Source organism: Oryctolagus cuniculus, chromosome 3, assembly GCF_964237555.1.
Source record: "Oryctolagus cuniculus chromosome 3, mOryCun1.1, whole genome shotgun sequence".
NCBI classification, from domain to species: Eukaryota; Metazoa; Chordata; class Mammalia; order Lagomorpha; family Leporidae; genus Oryctolagus; species Oryctolagus cuniculus.
This window is the reverse complement of record NC_091434.1, coordinates 403,148-422,484: the sequence shown is the minus strand read 5'-3', so window position 1 is coordinate 422,484 and position 19,337 is coordinate 403,148. Positions and strand designations below refer to the sequence as shown.

The window sequence follows — 19,337 nt, the reverse complement described above, 5'->3', positions numbered from 1 at the left end:
CAGGAAAAACTGACAGAAACAAGAGGTGGCAAGAGAAAATCAGTAACGTTGAAACAAAGTTGCAAGGTCTTCACCAATATGTAGCCTGTTCCGGTAGTGTTTTCGCTTTCTAAGCCTGTGCATCAAGTCTTTTTTTTTTTTTTTTTTTTTTTTTTTTTTGACAGGCAGAGTGGACAGGGAGAAAAGTCTTCCTTTTGCCGCTGGTTCACCCTCCAATGGCCGCCGCGGCCGGCGCACTGCGCTGATCCGATGGCAGGAGCCAGGTGCTTCTCCTGGTCTCCCATGGGGTGCAGGGCCCAAGCACTTGGGCCATCTTCCACTGCACTCCCTGGCCACAGCAGAGAGCTGGCCTGGAAGAGGGGCAACCAGGACAGAATCTGGCACCCCTACCGGGACTAGAACCCGGTGTGCTGGCGCCGCAAGGCGGAGGATTAGCCTAGTGAGCTGCGGCGCTGGCCCAAGTAAGTCTTGAGGAGCGGAAACTGGCAGGAAGGTGTCAGAGTCCCCGCTTCTCTCTGGCGCAGCCTGACCACACTGAACACAGCAAGGGGCTCCTGATGGGCACCTGGGTGAGCTTAGGCAGCTGAGGCAAGGTGGTCAGAGCCCCGCAGGGCCCTCCCAGTGGGTTCAGGGAGGCCAGGGGCTGGAGGTGGGGAGAGGCGCTGTGGAGTGCCTCTGCCCGCAGAGCTCTGGGATCAGGGCCGGGCAGCAGCTCGCAGGCCAGGTGCTCGCTCCCGGTCTGGCCTCAGACATTAATCTTCCCACAGCAACCTGAGGGTCATTTTGGCCTTTCATTTCTTTCCTTTTTTTTATTTATTTATTTTTCACAGGCAGAGTTAGAGAGAGAGACAGAGAGAAAGTTATAGACAGTGAGAAAGAGAGAGAATGGTCTTCCTTCCCTTGGTTCACTCCCCTAATGGCTGCTACAGCCGGCGCTGCACCAATCCAAAGCCAGGAGCCAGGTGCTTCCTTCTGGTCTCCCATGTGGGTGCAGGGACTCAAGCACTTGGGCCATGCTCCACTGCCCTCCTGGGCCACAGCAGAGAGCTGGACTGGAAGAGGAGCACCCAGGACTAGTACCCAGCGCCCCAACCGGGACTAGAACCCGGGGTGCTGGCGTCGCAGGTGGAGGATTAGCCAAGTGAGCCAAGGCACCGGCCCATTTTGGCCTTTCTATAGGGATTCCAGGTACAGTGTAGGCCCTGATGTCTCTCCTTCTAAATCTGTTGTGTATGATTTATTTATTTATTTATTTGGGGGCCAGCGCCGTGGCTCACTTGGTTAATCCTCTGCCTGCAGCACCAGCATCCCATATGGGCACCAGGTTCTTGTCGCAGTTGCTCCTCTTCCAGTCCAGCTCTCTGCTGTGGCCCAGGAAGGCAGTGGAGGATGGCCCAAGTGCTCGGGCCCCTGCATCTGCACGAGAGACCAGGAGGAGGCACCTGGCTCCTGGCTTCGGATTGGCGCAGCGCTGGCTGTAACGGCCATGAACCAACGGAAGGAAGCCCTTTCTCTCTGTCTCTCTCTCTCACTGTCTATAACTCTACCTATCAAATAAAAAAAATTTATTTATTTATTTGAAAGTCAGTGTTACACAGAGAGAAAAGGAGAGGCAAAGAGAGATAGAGAGGTCTTCCAGCTGCTGGTTCACTCCCCAGATGGCCACAACGGCCGGAGCTGCACCTATCTGAAGCCAGAAGCCAGGAGCTTCTTCCAGGCCTCCCATGTGGGTTCTGGGGCCCAAGCACTTGGGCCGTCTTCCGCTGCTTTCCCAGGCCATAGCAGAGAGCTGGATTAGAAGTGGAGCAGCTGGGACTCCAGCTGGCACCCATATGGGATGCTGGCACTGCAGGCGGTGGCTTTACCCACTCCGTCACAGTGATGGCTCCAAAAAGGAACTTTTGAATTAATTCATAGATACCCTGCTAAATTACCATATTCTAAATTTGTCCTTTTTTTTAAAGATTTATTTGCTTATTTGAAAGAATTATAGAGAGAGGAGAGAGAGAATCCTCTGTCTGCTGGTTCATTTCCCAGATGACTGAAGCAACAGGGCTGGGCCAGGTTGCAGTCAGAGCCAGGAACTTGTCTCTCACAAGGGTGGCAGGGCCACAGGCACTTGGGCCCTCTTCCTCTGCCTTCCCAGGCACATTAGCAGGGTAGCAGGGTCAGAAATGGTGCAGCCTGGACTCGAACCGGTGCTCATGGGATGCCAGCATTGCAGGTGGCGGCTTAACCTGCTGCACGATGGTGACTCCAGTTTCTTCTTTTTATGGGGGGGGGGGGGGTGCAGTCTATAACTTAATCAGAAGTTCGTTGTTATCCACATTATCTGTAGTGCATAGGAAACCAGAGCGTGAGGCTTATTGGTGACTTCATCATCATTGCGTTGCTGGGTGAGCGCAGATGCCATGTGGGGTGCTGCTGATCCCCATGGCCCAGCAGCATGTTTGCTGGTGTCAGCGTGTCCCTGTCTCCTTTGCAGCAAACTTCCAGATCTTTCTGAGTACCTAAGGGGCATGGTTCTTGAAGCCCACTCCATGGATGCACTTGGTGGAAGTTGATGGTGTGTGCTCAGGTCACCATGGTGTGGATGGCAGAATGCCCTTCGCATACCTGTCTTTGTGGGAGCCATCCTGTAGGGCCCAAGTTGGAGAATCCTGAATTCTGTCTTCAACCAGAATATTTGTGTTCTCTGTGTATTCACTCCCATCAGCAAAAAGTTCTTGGTTGATTTTTTTTATCTTATTTGCATTCACTAAACTCTCCAAAGTTGTATTAAATCATCATAGTAAAATGGCAGTAGCTACATCGTATTTGGGTCCTGATTAAATAAACACACGAGATGATTGAGAAATTGTTGTGAGGTCTGGTTGCTGTATTTATTCCAAGTCCTTGTCTCCATGGGAGAAAAGAATTCAAAGCAGAGACAGATAAAGTGCAAGGATGGAGAGCAGTGTCTATTTAGAGAGAGAACAAATTCAGAAGTGAATGTAGACGGCCTGTGGGGAGAGACACGTGCCATGAGGGAAATCACCCCGCTCCAGTAGCCCCCTTCCTTGGGTAGGGGGTGGTGCCCTAACTGATTATACAAACAGGGGGCTCAGCGCGTGTGGTGCATGCTGGGAAAGTTTCCTGGCTTCGCCTTGGAGCTCGAGTCACACAGGTTCCCCACAGCGGCTTCCTGGTGGAGGCGGCTCCGGTGCATCATGGAAGAGGGTGTTCTGAGTGGCATGTAGGGGTTGCAGGGCTGCAAGAGACTTCTGGAAACCTCCCAGCCCTGCCTCCCTGCCTGCCTCAGAGATTTCCCTCTCCTCTCTCCAGGAGGTGGAGAGCGTGAGGTCCCCTGTGCTTTGTGTCCTTGCTTATCCAGAGGACCAGAGCTCCTTGTTTACCCACCTAGAGATTCCGCCCCAGGAGCCAGAGCATGGCCCGAGTCCCTGCGTGGCCTTCGTTTCTGTGAGAAGCTCTCAGATTCTGAGAGGTGGATTTGACGGTCGAGACGCAGAGTTGAGAGAGCGAGAACAAGGGTAGGATCCATGCTGCTGCCTCCCAGGTGGTGGGGGCTGGGAGGCTTTCCTTACCAAATTATAGGACCATTTAGCTTGAATATAAATCCTCATGAAACCCCATTTTGGAGCAGACAGCTGTTAAGGTAAGTATAACATTCCATTAGTCATGGTTCGTACTGCACCTTGGTCCGTCAGTAAATATGCTAAGGCAGGTTGGTTGTCTGTGACCCCTCCAACTAACGGATCCACAGATGTGAGTAATTGCTGTAGAATCTGGCCGGCAGTCTGGACTAAGCTGCCCAAGGCTGTGGACAGCTTCCTGACACAACTTCATGAGGGTTCTCCCACTGTGGATCTCGCCACAGGGCTTTTTGCAGGTAGCAGTTTCCTGAGAGAATTAAGGGAAGAGGTAGCTAAAACGTGAGCTAGAAAGTGCACACCTTGTATCCTTCCCTAAGGAGAAGTGTGTACCAAGAGCAAAAAAAAAAAAAAGCTTTTTAAAGAGGTGTTTGCAGTCCTCACTTGGCTGTGGAGAGGGCAGAATCAGGCTCTGTGTGCACCTGAGAGGTCTCGAGAGCTGGGGCTCACACGACTCCCAGTCGCAGCTGCCTGTGCAGCCTGTGCTGCTGTCAGTCAGGATCTCCTTGGCTGATGTGGCCGGTCCCCTCTTGGTGTCCCTGCGGTGCGAAGAGAGCTCGGAATCTCTCCCTCTCCCCCTCTCCCCCCTCCCTCTCCCCCTCTCCCTCCCCCTCCCTCTGCCCCTCTCCCTCTCTCCTCCCCTCCCCCTCCCTCTCCCCCTCTCCTCCCCTCCTCCCTCTCCCCCCTCCTCCCCTCCTCCCCTCCCCCTCCCCCTCCCTCTCCCCCTCTCCTCCCCCTCTCCTCCCCTCCTCCCCTCCCCCTCCCTCTCCCCCTCCCTCCCCCTCTCCTTCTCCCTCTCCCCCATCCCTCTCCCCATCCCTCTCCCCCATCCCTCTCTCTCTATCCCTCTCCTCCTCTCCCCCAGTCCCTCTCCATCTCCCTTTCCCTCTCCCTCCCTTTCCCTCTCCCTCTACCCCTCCCTCCCTCTCTCCCCCTCCCCTTTCTCCCTTTCTCCCTCCCCCTCCCTCCCCTTCTCCTTCCCCTTCTCCTTCCCCCTCCCTCTCTCCCTCTCCCTCCCGCGTAGACTGTGGTCTGTTCTCAGGGACGTTTTCTGTCACTGGTCGTCTTTTCCTTCATGGGTCGTTTTTTCTCCTGGGGGAGCTCTGATGGTTAACAAGGTAGGTTTCCTGGATTTTCTGAGGGTCAGGCAGTGGTGCAGAGAGAGAGTAGTACGGACAGCCCAGCCCTTCTATTGAGTAGAAAGCCACAGAGTTCCAGGCTCTTGAGTCCTGTGTTCCCTTGTTTGGCCAGACCAGGGACACAGAGGGTGTGGGGCCTCAGCTCCTCCAAGGTCATCAGGGATTCAGGACTCAGATATGCTGAGGTTTGAAACCAGTGTGGAGACAGGAGAATGAAGAGTACTGTTTCTGAGGAAGTGTTTGAGACACTGAGAAGCTAAGAACTCTGCCACATATGATACGTTTTTTTTTTCTTTTTTTAACAGACGAAACATCACAGAAGATGTCTAAGGTAAGAACACATTGCATATATCTACTGCATACGGATAATGCTTTATTTTTCAGATGCTTTACAGTAAGATTTATATGATTAGTTGTTTTTTTTAAATATGTATTGAATTATTTGAAAGAGTTACAGAGAGGCAGAGGCAAGAGAGAAAGGTATTTTATCCACTGGTTCACTCTCCAAATGGCTGCAACAGCTGGAACTGGGCTGATCTGAAGCCAGGAGCCAGGAGCTTCTTCTGGGTCTCCCACGCGGGTGCAGGGGCCCAATGACTTGGGCCATCTTCTGCTGCTTTCCCAGGCCACAGCAGAGAGCTGGATTGGAAGTGGAGCAGCCGGGACTCGAACCTGCACCCATCTGGGATGCTGGCACTGCAGGTGGTGACTTTACCGCTATGCTACAGAGCCAGCCCCAATCAGTTGTCTTTAATATGGCTGATATGTTTGATGCATTAAAACAAAATTATAAATTAATTGTAATTATAAAATATTGAGCCTTCAATTTTTTCAGACTTCCATTTTTTTCTAAATACATCATTAATAATCTTTCCTCCTGAGGTTGTTTTCTGTCAGTTGGTCAATTATTTTTATGCCAGTGTGTGTATATGAGTGTGTGTCTACACCAGTGTGCATATAGGAATGTGCATTTATGTATGGTGTAGATCTACAACAGTGAGCACATCTGAGTGTGCATTTATGTATGGTGTACATCTACACCAGTGTGCACATATGACTCTGTGTCTACAGCAGTGCACATCTGAGTGTTCATTTATGTATGGTGTACATCTACACCAGTGTGCACATATGACTCTGTGTCTACAGCAGTGCACATCTGAGTGTTCATTTATGTATGGTGTACATCTACATCTACACCAGTGTGCACATCTGAGTGTTCATTTATGTATGGTGTAGATCTACATCTACACCAGTGTGCACATCTGAGTGTGTGTCTACAGCAGTGCACATCTGAGTGTGCATTTATGTATGGTGTACATCTACATCTACAGCACTGTGCACATATGAGTGTGCATTTATGTATGGTGTAGATCTACAACAGTGTGCACATATGAGTGTGCGTCTACACCAGTGTGCACTTGAATGGGCATCTACAAGGTTGTGCACATCTGAGTGTGCATTTATGTATGGTGTACATCTACAACAGTGTGTGTCTACACCAGTGTGCACTTGAATGGACATCTACACGGTGTACTCTCAAAGGAAATCCTATTGTGTATCTTGTCTTTTTTTCAATTAATTAATCAACTGATGTATTTTTTTAAATTTCTTGGTATTTTCAGCATGTTACTGCCTAGATTCTGTTTCTTATCCTAGCTCCCTCTTCTGTTCTCATTGCTGTCTTTTTATCAAGGGATATTGATGGTCTGTGTAACAGACGTGGGGATCTCCCTGGTCTCAGCCTTCCCTCTTTTGCCCTTTGAAGCTCAACCTTTCTGACTTCACCTGCCTCACCCTTACTAGAGCTCTCTTCTGCAGGACCAGGAGTAGAGCAAGAGAAATGTCCTTTTTTTTGACAGGCAGAGTGGACAGTGAGAGAGAGAGAGAGAAAGGTCTTCCTTTGCCATTCGTTCACCCTCCAATGGCCGCCGCGGCCGGCGCACCGCGCTGATCCGATGGCAGGAGCCAGGAGCCAGGTGCTTTTCCTGGTCTCCCATGGGGTGCAGGGCCCAAGCACCTGGGCCATCCTCCACTGCACTCCCGGGCCACAGCAGAGAGCTGGCCTGGAAGAGGGGCAACCGGGACAGAATCCGGCGCCCTGAGAAATGTCTTTTTTCTGGTACTTTTCACTAAAGCATGACACCTGTTGGCTGGCTGGAAGCTATTCTTTAGGCAGGTGTTCGCATGCGTCTGCTGTCAGCTGTGGCACTGTTTCGTGAGTCAGAATTTGAACTCTGACTAAGAGGAGTTACGCACGTGTCTTTGGCACATTGCTGGGTTGCTAGAGAGAATGGAGAATAAAGTGCTGAGGGATTAATATACTCTATTTTCTTTCAGTGCTGTTAAGTAATACGTGAGTTTTCTGACAGGTAGTAGAAAGTGTTGATTGACTTGTATATTTTTAATTTGTGAGAATTAATTACATGTGTTTGTCACGGGTCTTATTAATCTCAAAAGCAAATAATAAGGTATTTATTAATGCCTTTTCTTTTAAATCTTATTCTAGCAACAGCCAACTCAGTTTATAAATCCAGAAACTCCTGGCTATGTTGGATTTGCAAATCTTCCCAATCAAGTTCACCGGAAATCAGTAAAGAAAGGCTTTGAGTTCACATTGATGGTGGTTGGTAAGACATGCGTGTTTAGCTTCATGGTTATTGAGTGGATAATCTCCCATTCTCAGCCTGACCATGATGTAAAGGGGAAAATTTCTTTTTTTGCAGAGTCAGATAACTTGGGAATTTAAAAAATTGTGTGTGTATTTTTTGGATAATTTTGCTCAAGTAAAATTACAGTTTTTCTGTCATTTTCTTATTTATGCACCATGAAACTTTTTTTTTGAAAAATTTATTTGAAAGGCAGAATTATACAGAAAGAGGAGAGAGAAAAAGAGATCAATCTTCCATCTACTGGTCCACTCCTCAAATGACTGCGACAGCCAGGACAGAGCCAAGCCAAAGCCAGAAGCCAGGAACTTCTTCCAGGTCTCCCATGTGGGTGCAGGGGCCCAAACACTTGGGCCGTCTTCTGCTGCTTTCCTAGGCCATTAGCAGGGAGCTGGATCGGAAGTGGAGCAGCCAGGACTTGAACCGCTCCCACATGGGACACTGGTGTGCGGGCCGGGGCTGTACCTGCCGGGCCTTTCCGTGAGAGTGTTGACTCAGGCGGCCGCTGGCCTCCAAGATGAACTCTAGTGATCCTGGCCTTTGGAGAATGGGGTTTACCTGTAGCCAGTAGGACATTGCACACATGACAGTGTATGACTGTCTAGATTAGGTCATCACCAATATGTGGCCCCCACTTTACCTCCTCTTGATTCAGTGGGGGGAATGCCAGCTGCTTTATTGAGACAGGATTGTAGAGGAGCTGCATTCCGCAGCTCCAGTGAGGCCTCCTGACGGTGACAGCCACCGCAGCTGATCTGTTATCTGTCACCTTCTGAGAGACCTTGAGCCACTCTCACAGTGCTTACCCAGGAAGTTGTGATAGAAGAGTTCCGCAGTAATTGTCACATGTTAGCAGAGAACTCATATTTAACTAGAATAGTACTTAAGTCTCACTTTAAACATTATTAACTCCTGGGTACAGTGCTATGGTGTAGTAGGTTAAGCCTCCGCCTGTGGCGCTTTTATCCCACATGGGTTCTGGTCTTTGTCCCAGCTGCTCCTCTTCTGATCCAGCTCTCTGCTGTGGCCTGGGAAAGCAGTGGAAGATGCCCAAGTCCTTGGGCCCCTGCAACCCACATGGGAGACCCAGAAGAAGCTCTTGGCTCCTGCCTTCAGATTGGCCCAGCTCCATCTGGGGATGGAAGACCTTTCTTTCTGTCTCTTCCTCTCTCTTTCTGTAACTCTGCCTTTCAAATAAATAAGTAAAGTATTTTTTAAAAAAGTATTAACTCCTGAAATGACAGTGGTGATATATGTTAAAGAAGTAACAGTTTCTACCATATAATTTTCAACTTTTTTTAAAAAAATGATTTATTTGAAAGAGTTACACAGAGATAGAGAGCTTCTATCTGCTGGTTCATTACCCAGATGGCCCCAATGGCCAGGTCCGTGCCAGGCCAAAACCAGTAGCCAGGAGCTTCCCTCAAGTCTACGTGGGTGGCTGGGGCCCAAGCATGTGGGCTGTCTTCCGCTGCTCTTCCCAAGCAATCAGCAGGGAGCTGGATCAGAAGTGGAGCAGCTGGGAATCAAACTGGCACCCACATGGTCACACTGGCCCCCAACATATCCTGTAAAGTCCATTGAAATTGAGTGGCTGCTTGGAATTTCTGTTACGTCAGATAGCATCACCTCGGGCCGTAGCTTGTATTGTGTTTCATCACAGTCCATAAGAAGTTAAACTTGGTGAACTAATTCTGTTAAGCTTATTTTATTTTTGACAACTGTAAAAATTTTTAACGAGGGAAGCATTGGAGAAGCCTCTGATGATGGCCGTGCATGAGTGACAGGTGACTCCTGTGCGGACTCCTGGGCATGGGACAGTGAGTGTCTACGTGTTCACAGGCTGATTGTGTGATAGTAATAGTGCCAATTTGAGTTACGGGCAGGAGAGGCAAATCCAGTGCAGCCTATCACAGCTACTTAACTTTATGGACTCAGACACTGGCAATACCTTGTGCCGTGATAGAATAACTCAGGGATAGACAGACTTGTGGAGGCTTTTTGGGGAGTACAGTTTTGGGCACAGCTCAGTCGCTGTGCCCTTGCAGTGGGAAGATGCCATTGACAGTACATGCACACGTGGCACAGCTGTGTTCCGGTGACACTGCTCACAAGACAGGCAGTGGGTGGGTAGATGACTAACACCATACCAGTCCTCCTTCCATGAGAGACCAGAGGATGGAACAGAATACCTGAAACAGCTCTTCAGATATTGGTGAACGGGCAATGTAGGATCTTGATGAGGAAAGCAAATCGTATGAACTTAAAGTTACCCCAGCTTCCTGCCATTCACCTAATGCTGTAACAGGAGGAGGCAGGGTAGGTCAAGAGTGCGAGTCTCAGAGCTGGGGACAGTTCCCAGTTCAGGGAAGCTGAGGTGCTGGGCAGGGCTCCTAAAAAGGGAAGAAACCCCAGCAGTATGCTTGAGGACTCCTTTGGAGACTTTGAACTGCAAACCACAGCTGTGTAGGGTAAGATGCCACAGAGCCAGCTGGAGACAACACGGGGTAGAAAGCACACACGTGGCTATGACATGTTTTGAACTCCAGCCATCCGAAGGAGAGAAGTGTCATTGGACACCCCAGGCATTCAGTAGATTCCGGCTAGCCCTGCTGAGGAGTGGAGACACTAGATACCCTGGCTGCTGTGAACCTGTCCCTCCACCCACAGCTTGTAACCAGGCCCCCCTTGAAAGGATCCAATTCATTCATAAATAAGTTAACTACTTGGCAGGACAAAAACCATTGTCTGTGAAAGACCTCAGCATATCTGACGTCCAGTAAAGAACGATTAGGGACCAAGGAGGCCACAAAGGTGGTCCCTACTCCAGAAAAACCAGGTGGCGACAGAGGACTTTCCTCTGATTGTGTCCCTGTTCTTCTTCTTCTTCTTCTTCTTCTTCTTTTTTTTTTTTTTTTTTTGTGACAGGCAGAGTGGACAGTGAGAGAGAGAGACAGAGAGAAAGGTCTTCCTTTGCCGTTGGTTCACCCTCCAATGGCTGCCGCGGCCGGCGCACCGCGCTGATCCGATGGCAGGAGCCAGGTACTTATCCTGGTCTCCCATGGGGTGCAGGGCCCAAGTACTTGGGCCATCCTCCACTGCACTCCCTGGCCACAGCAGAGAGCTGGTGTGGAAGGGGGCAACCGGGACAGAATCCGGTGCCCCGACCGGGACTAGAACCCGGTGTGCCGGCGCCACAAGGCAGAGGATTAGCCTAGTGAGCCGCGGCGCCGGCTGTCCCTGTTCTTAAAAGAGTATGTGAGTGTGATGGACAACTGACTGGAAGACACAAAGAAGAACCAAAGTGGTTCTGGAAGGAGAACCTTTCTGGATACACACTGCAGAAGAAGGGAAAGGCCAGCCTGGCCTGGAGGAGTGGGCCCGAGCCTCCTGGGCTGTCCTCCTCGTCAGCTGATGTGCAGGTGATTGGACAGACAGTGCACAAATCTGGGAAGCTCAGCCAGCAGCACACTGAGACTCCTAACACCGAGTCCCTGAGGACTGAGAAGACACACGGCGAGGCACATCGTGAGCAGGCGGGCGGAGCTGCAGGAGGGAGGCCGCCCCCTGAGGCGCCAGCTTCCTGCTGCTGCACAGCCTGGGAGGCAGCAGGTGATGGCTCCAGCACGTGGGTCCTGCCACCCTCTCGGGAGACCCGATGCAGTTCTGACGTTCGGACTCCGGCTGGCCCGGCCCTGGCTGGCCCGGCCCTGGCTGCTGCAGGCATTTGGGAAGTGAACCAACAGGTGGAAGTCGCTCCCTCTGTCTCTCTGCCTTTAAAATAAATGCATAAACTTCTTTTTAAAAAGTGAGAAGAAAGGAAGAAAAATATTTACAGAGATTCAAAGGTTAAGAATGACAACTGATTTGTCATTAGGAAGAGTGGACTGGTGCTGCTGAGGTACCTCAGCGGTAGAGCCCTCAGCCTGGAATTCTGTGGTCACCATACATCTCTTTTAAAAATGAGGGTCTAGATGGAATCAGGAGGTCAGTGTTGTGCAGCGGGCTAAGCCAGCGCCTGCATCAGCGTCCCACACGCGAGCACCAGTGCGAGTGCTGGCTATCCCGCTTCCTGTGCAGGTCTCTGCTGGTGCACCTGAGAAAGCCGTGGAGAATGGCCCAAGTGCATGGCCTCCATCAGCCACATGGGAGGCCCAGGGAGAGTTCCTGACTGCTGATTTCTGCTTGGCCCAGCCCCAGCTGTTGTGTCCATTTGGGGAATGAATGGGGTGGATGGAAGACAGATCTCTGTTCATAACTTAAATAATCAAGATGAAATAAAGACTCTTCAGACTGATAAGCCAGTAGGGTTTATCACTGTCAGACCTGCAATAAGTAAATAAATAAAGTCCTTCAGGTTAGAAGAGAAGGATTGCAGATGAAAACCTTTTTTTAAAAACATTGATATATGGGGTTGGTGTTGTGGCATAGCAGATTAAGCTGCCTCCTGTGACACCAGTATCCCATATGGGTGCTGGTTCTGGTCCCAGATGCTCCAATTCCAGTTCAGCTCTCTGTTAATGTACCTGGGAAAACAATGGATGAGGGTCCCAGTGCATGGGTTCCTGCACCCACTGACTGACCTGGAAGAAGTTCCTAGCTTTGAGACTGACTCAACTCTGGTTGCGACCATTTAGGGAGTGAACCAGCAGATGGAAGATCTCTGTCTCACACTCCCTCCCTCCCTCTCTCAATAACTCCACCTTTCAAGTAAATAATTTTTTTAAAAAATACTGATTTATTGATTTAAATGTGGAGTTACCGAGAGAGAGGTGTTCCATCTGCTGGTTCACTCCTCAGAAGGGCCACAAGGGACCAAGAGTTCCATCCGGGTCTCCCACATGGGTGCAGGGGCCCAAGCACTTTGGCCTTCTCCCACTGCTTTCTCAGGCCATTACAGGGAGCTGGATGGGATACAGAGCAGCTAGGACTCAGTCAGCACTCAGATGGGATGCTAGCTTGGGAAGTGGTGGCTTAATCCACTACACTGCAATGGTGGCACCACAGATGGGAACTTGACCTCCATTAAAGAATGGATAGTTACTGGAAATGACAGATATGTGAATATATAGAAGATTTTCTTACCTTTTAGTTTACTTCCAAGCTAGTTGACTGGTAATACATCTGAAACAACTAGTTAAGGACGCACAGAAGACAGGAGGATGGATAGCAGCTATTATAAACGCCACAGATTTTATGTGAACTTAATCTGATTTCCATGAAGACTGCTGAGTTAGAAATGCATAGTGCAGATTTCAGAGCACAACCACAAGGATTTGGCTATAATCCAGTAGCTTTGATAAAGTAGATTGTGCAGAAGTACTCCATCCAGGGGCAGGTCTTTGGGATGGTGGTGAGGGAACCACTTGGGGATTGCACATCATGTATCAAGTTGCCTAGGCCCAAGACTCAGCTTGAGGGGCTGGCCTTGTGGCACAGCAGATAAAGCTGATGCATCGCCAGCATCCCATATGAGCACCGGTTTGTGTCCCAGCTGCTCCACTTCTGATCCAGCTCCCTGCTAACGGCCTGGGAAAAGCAGCAGAAGATGGCCCAAGTGTTTCACCCCTGCCACACACGTGGGAGACACTGTCGAAACTCCTGGCTTTGGACTGGCCCAGTCCCGGTCATTGTGACCATCTGGGGAGTGGACCAGTGGATGGAAGATGGATCTCTCTCTCTCTCGACCCGCCTTGGTTCCCACTAATGCACATCTAAGGAGGCAGTGTAGGTGAGTGCCTCTACTAGTTGCTCCTACCACCACATAGGAGACCTGGTTGGAGCTGTGGGCTCCTGTCTTCAGCCTGGCCCAGCCTTGGCTGTTTTCAGGCATTTTGGGGAGTATATTGGCAGATGAGAGATTTCTGTCTCTCTGCCTTTCAAACAAATGAAAAATAAATTTTAAGAATGAAAGTATTCAATCCAAAATAAAGCAGGAAAAGAAGAAAGAAAATGTATTTTTTAACCTTATAAAACCATATCAGGCTGGCGCCGTGGCTCAATAGGCTAATCCTCTGCCTTGCGGCGCCGGCACACCGGGTTCTAGTGCCGGTCAGGGCGCCGGATTCTGTCCCGGTTGTCCCTCTTCCAGGCCAGCTCTCTGCTATGGCCCGGGAGTGCAGTGGAGGATGGCCCAAGTTGTTGGGCCCTGCACCCGCATGGGAGACCAGGAGAAGCACCTGGCTCCTGGCTTCGGATCAGTGCAGTGCACCAGCCGCAGCGCACCGGCCGTGGTGGCCATTGGAGGGTGAACCAACGGCAAAAGGAAGACCTTTCTGTCTCTCTCACTGTCCACTTTGTCAAAAAAAAAAAAAAAATTAAAACCATATCAATGATTACTATAACTGACACAAAGAGGAAGAGGTTATCAGAGTGGCTAGTGAGCTTATATTTATATTGTCTACAATCCAAACACTTTGTAGAAATATAAGCAGGGTGAAAATGAGAATGGAAACTTATCCAACTCCAATCATAAGAAAGCCAAGGGGGCTATAGTAATAACAGTAGACTTCCCACCTACTGCTGAAATGCTACCAAAGATAAAGAAATATGTGTCATAGTGGTAAAGAATCAGTTCAAAAAAGCATCATCTTGAATTTTTACACACCCACTAGCAGAACCTCAAGGCACGCGAGGCAGTAACCTCAGGACGCAGTGCAGCAGCTGCAGTTGTCCTGGGGAAGTGATTTTCAGTGTCCGGCAGCAAAAGAAGAAAGTTAATTAAGCCATCAGAGGGACTGCTTTAAACTTGACAATGAATAGCACATTCACAGTAAGTAGAGGGAAGAAAACAGTAAAAACCAGGAAGCAATGAAGTGGGAAATAAGACAATGTTGAAAATTAATGAAATCCTTCCTAGCTGGGTGAAACCCACAAGCCTGTGGCTTCCTGAGCAAAGAAGCGTGCGCGTTAATGAGATGAGTTAAAGTCACCACTGCCGGCTCTGCCTTTGATAGCAGAGGTGGAGGGTTAACAGGACCAACTTCATTCTTTTCTCTTTAAAATTATTTTTACTTTTTTTGTGTTTCTTTTTCTTTTACAAATTCATTTTAAAATTTTCTCAAAAAGAAAATTCTAGACTTAGGTTGCTTTGCTATTAAAGTTATCATTTTAGATAGAAATGATATGATCTTACAAGAATTTTGGAAAGCAAGTGAATAGAAATGTCTCCCAGCTGAGTTAATTACACCAGCGTCATCCTGTTGCCAGTGAGGAGAAGGTGCCTGGTCAGGATATAAAAACTGTGGCTGTGAGCTTTAAAAGGTAATGCCAGAAACATCCTAGTAGCAATATATTACCTATTTTTAAAAGATTTATTCATTCATTTGAAAAGCAGAGAGAAGGAAAGACAGATCTTCCATCTGCTGGTTCACTCCCCAGATGGCCACAATGGCCAGAGCAAGGCCAGTCTGAAGTCTGGAGCAAGGAGCTTCTTCCAGGTCTCACATGTGGATGCAGGGGCCCAAATACTTGGACCATCCTCCACTGCCCTCCAAGGCGCATCAGCAGGGAGCTGGATCAGAAGTGGAGACTCAAACCATTGCCTATATGGGATATGGTGCAGCAGGCAGTAGCTTTTCCTGCTACGTCACAGTTCTGGCCCCATGAATTTATTTTTAAATGTGTTTATTTTAGAGACAGGGCTCCCATCTATTGGTTCATTCCTCAGATGGCCTCAAGGACCAGGATAGAGCAAAGCTGGGCTAGGCCAGAACTCTGTCCAGGTTTCCCACAGGGATGGCAGGAATCCAGTTACTGAGCCATCACTGCTGTCTCCCAGGGGCAGCATTAGGAAGCTGGAGTCAGGAGCCAAACCCAGGAATGGAATCCAGGCACTCAGATGTGGAAGGCTAGCTTCTTGATGAACATCTGTTCACTAAACCACATACCCAACCCATAGTAAGAATTCGTCAAGATATTACTGTTTATAGGAACATAAAAATACACTTTTTAGGGATAAATCTACCAAAACATATGTAAGATCACTGCATAGGAAAGTCTAAAGCACTGCCAAGACATAGTAAAGCAAACCTAGTAAGTTGGGAGAAGTCTACTTGTTGGTAGATTGGGACTATTATTATAAAGGCAGAGAAACGGGCATCTCCCGTCCACTGGTTCACTCCCCAAATGCCCACAACAGCCCAAGCTGGGCCAGGCTGGAATCTAAATCCAGGTCCATTACTTGCATGCCAGGGACGAAACTACTTGAACTGCCACGTGCCATTGCTGCCATCTTCCAGTGTGGTGTTAGGGCGCTGGAATCCAGAACAGAGCCAGGACCTGAACCCAGGCACTTGGATCTGGCATAAAAGGTCTAGAATAGACAACAGTTTAGAAAGAGGTGACTCAGACTGTCTGATCTCAAGACTAACTGACCAAAACAGCATGGTAATTGAAGGCATTGAGTTCAGCTGAACAAGACAGTCCAAGAGTTGACCCACATACTTGCATACGTGACGTTAATTGAGTAGCTTAACAAAGATGCCAAGGTAATTTAATGGGAGAGATTTAATCTTGTTATGAATAGTGTTGGAACAACTAGATCCTCGGGAAAATAGCTCCTGCCTCACACTGTACAGCAAAATTATCTGGAAGTGGGTTGTGAAAAAGCTATAAAAATTGTAGAAGAAAATGGGTAAAAGCTTTTTATGATTTTGAGGGAAGCAGAAAGGATGTGAGGAGCAGTGGTCACAGTTGGAAGACATGAGTTGTCCTCACCGTGGGGAGCTCTTGGCGAGCTGGACGTGTGGATGTCGGGGTGGCACCAGCTAGCCCTGCCATTTCTTTGTTTTTGTTTTGACTGGGCAGAGCAGCTTTATTAAGGCAGAATTGCAAGCACTGCAGGAGCTGGGGTTGGAGCCCAAAGGTGGGCACCATGTTGACAAAGCCCCGAGTGTGCTGCACCTGCCACGTGGCCCAGTCTGTCCTCTCCTTCCTTCCTGCCTGTCCACCTTAGGAATCCAGCCTCTCACTTTGCCTACCTGGGCCAGGGAGCAGGGGTCCCGCTACTTCCAGACTGCTCGGGGCCTTCACCCAGCACTGGCCCAGGGTGGGGGTGTGCTTGCTAGGATTCCAGCTTGATATTCTGGGGCTGGTCACCTCGAAGGCGTGCTGCTCCCGAGCACGAACAGTGAGCTGCATGGTGGTGGCTGAACCACGGGCCCCTCCTTGGGGCTACCACCAAGATGGAGTTGAGCTGTCTTATCCGTTTCTTGATAAGGTGTTTGTTCATTGGTATCCTTTGTCATATTCCTTCTAGTAAATCAGACATAAAAATTGTTTAAATTTCTTCCATTAGAAACCAAGAAAATAAAATGAAACCATAAACTGGAAACAGTCTCAATGCCGCATTGGACAAAGGATTTGTATCCAGAATTTATTGAAGTATTTTACAGCTCACTAGCACAAGTGATCCGTTACAAAAGACTTCATGAAGGAAGAAATACAGATAACCCGTGTTCAAGTTGTAGTCCACGTGTTCAGTAGCCAGGGAAACACACGTTGAACCCACAGCAGCCTAGCACCGCGTTCTCCCTGGGAGAAGCTGGCAGTGTGAGTGCAGGCAAGGATGTGCCACAGCTGGACCATCCTGATGGCAGATGGGAGCGTCAGTGCAGCAGTCCCCTGACCCTGTCCCAGCAGTTACAGCCTCACAGTCTCACCCTTAGGGATTTAGCCACATGACAAGATGTGCCTGGGAGACTTCTGTTTGAATGCGTGTAGCCACTTTTGTCAGCTCCAGCCTAGAAGACATGCAGGTGTCTCTAGCAGGAGAGTCTGTGAACAAGTTGTGGCATATTCATACAGCACAAAAAGATATGGATTAAAAATAGACACACAAGGGGCCCACGCTGTGTAGTGGGTAAAGCCACCGCCTGCAGTGCCAGCATCCCATATGGCACCAGTTCAAGTCCTGGCTGTTCCACTTCCAATCCGGCTCTCTGCTATGACCTGGGAAAGCAGTAGAAGGTGGCCCAATTTCTTGGACCCCTGCACTCACATGGGAAGACCCAGAGGAAGCTCCAAGCTCCTTGCTTCGGATCAGCACAGCTCCAGCCATTGTGGCCAGTTGGGAGTGAACCAGTGGATGGAAGACTTCTCTCTCTGCCTCTCCATCTCTTTCTGTGTAACTCTGACTTTCAAATGAATAAATAAATCTAAAAAAAAAAAAAGTCAAAAATAGACACACGAGAGGCCCTAAGTGTTAATTCGTGTGACATTCCACGAGAGGCCCAACAGGCGTAGTGACAGCACACACAGTGGTGGGGGCGGGGCGGGGCGGGGGCGGGGCGGGGCTGGGTGGGGCCTAGAAGCTCTCTGGTTTCTGTTGCTCTGAGGATGGACTTTGAAAAACTAAACCAAATGCACAAATGAATGGGTGTTTCAGGATCGTGTAATTACACCCTGACAGGCTGGCTTAGAGGTCTGCAGAGGGCTGAGCATGAGTTTGGTGGTAGAGAGAGCTAGAACGTAACAAGAACTCTAAAGTTGTCTGTCCTCTCATGAGTAGTTGAAGAGAAACAGTGTGTCAGGAGAGCCCCACACTTTGCTGGGCAGTGAGACTGTTGAGGAAAGACAGGCGTAGGTTTCCCGAATTCTGACAGTCTTCTGGAGGCGTGCAGATGGAAGGCCAGCAGTCTCTAGGGGTTGCGAGGTCAGGAGGGAGTGGAGATGTGAAAGAAGGCATCCAGGTGCAGGTGTATAGGGCACGGGGTGGTGCCACTGGCTGGTGACAGCACCTGTGTCATCCTGCATTGGTGTGATGTGGTGGCCTAATTCATCAGGAAAGTAGGATAGGAACATTACACATTAATGCAAGTGTGTTACCCAATTGAAAGTGGTGGGTTGTTAGTGTGAACTAAGCTAGGCACACGAAGAACATAAAGCAACACTTTGGGTGTATGTGTAGGTTCCCAGTTACAGCTGCACTTACCTTGTGAGTGTACTCCCCGAGGCTCATGGCCTAGATGGTGGAGATGAGAGCTGTGTGCCGTGTGACAGGCGGCGAGGATGCTGGATGTGAGAGCCGTGGGCCATGTAACAGGCGGCCTGGATGGTGTAAGGTGAGAGGTGTGTGTCCTGTGACAGGCAGTGTGGATGGTGGAGGTGAGAGCTGTGGGCCGTGTGACAGGTGGAGTAGATGGGGGAGGTGAGAACTATGTGCCAGGTGGCATGGATGGTGGAGGTGAGAGCGTGGGCCGTGTGACAGGCGGCGTGGATGGTGGAGGAGAGAGCGTGGGCCGTGTGACAGGCGGCGTGGATGGTGGAGGTGAGTGTGTGGGCCATGTGACAGGCGGCGTGGATGGTGGAGGTGAGTGTGTGGGCTGTGTGACAGGCGGCGTGGATGGTGGAGGTGAGAGCATGGGCCGTGTGACAGGCGGCGTGGATGGTGGAGGAGAGAGCGTGGGCCGTGTGACAGGCGGCGTGGATGGTGGAGGTATGCGTGGGCCGTGTGACAGGCGGCATGGATGGTGGAGGTGAGTGCGTGGGCCGTGTGACAGGCGGCGTGGATGGTGGAGGTGAGAGCGTGGGCCGTGTGACAGGCGGTGTGGATGGTGGAGGAGAGAGCGTGGGCCGTGTGACAGGCAGCGTGGATGGTGGAGGTGAGAGCGTGGGCCGTGTGACAGGCGGTGAGGATGCTGGATGTGAGAGCCGTGGGCTATGTAACAGGCGGCCTGGATGGTGTAAGGTGAGAGGTGTGTGTCCTGTGACAGGCAGTGTGGATGGTGGAGGTGAGAGCTGTGGGCCGTGTGACAGGTGGAGTAGATGGTGGAGGTGAGAACTATGTGCCAGGTGGCATGGATGGTGGAGGTGAGAGCGTGGGCTGTGTGACAGGCGGCGTGGATGGTGGAGGTGAGTGCGTGGGCCGTGTGACAGGCGGT

At 50.0% G+C, this 19,337-nt stretch overlaps 1 protein-coding gene across 3 annotated transcripts in view; it reads left to right on the top strand.

Moving 5' to 3' along the window:
* The window catches only part of SEPTIN2 (septin 2), a 37,959-nt gene that overhangs the window by 2,301 nt on the left and 16,321 nt on the right, over positions 1-19,337 (top strand). For all 3 annotated transcript variants that reach the window (XM_008252170.4, XM_008252171.4, XM_070069928.1), the window contains exons 2-3: positions 5,095-5,120; positions 7,296-7,416. In XM_008252170.4, the coding sequence (XP_008250392.1) occupies positions 5,112-5,120; positions 7,296-7,416 (130 nt within the window). In that variant the 5' untranslated portion in view covers positions 5,095-5,111. The remainder of the gene's footprint in view (positions 1-5,094; positions 5,121-7,295; positions 7,417-19,337) is intronic.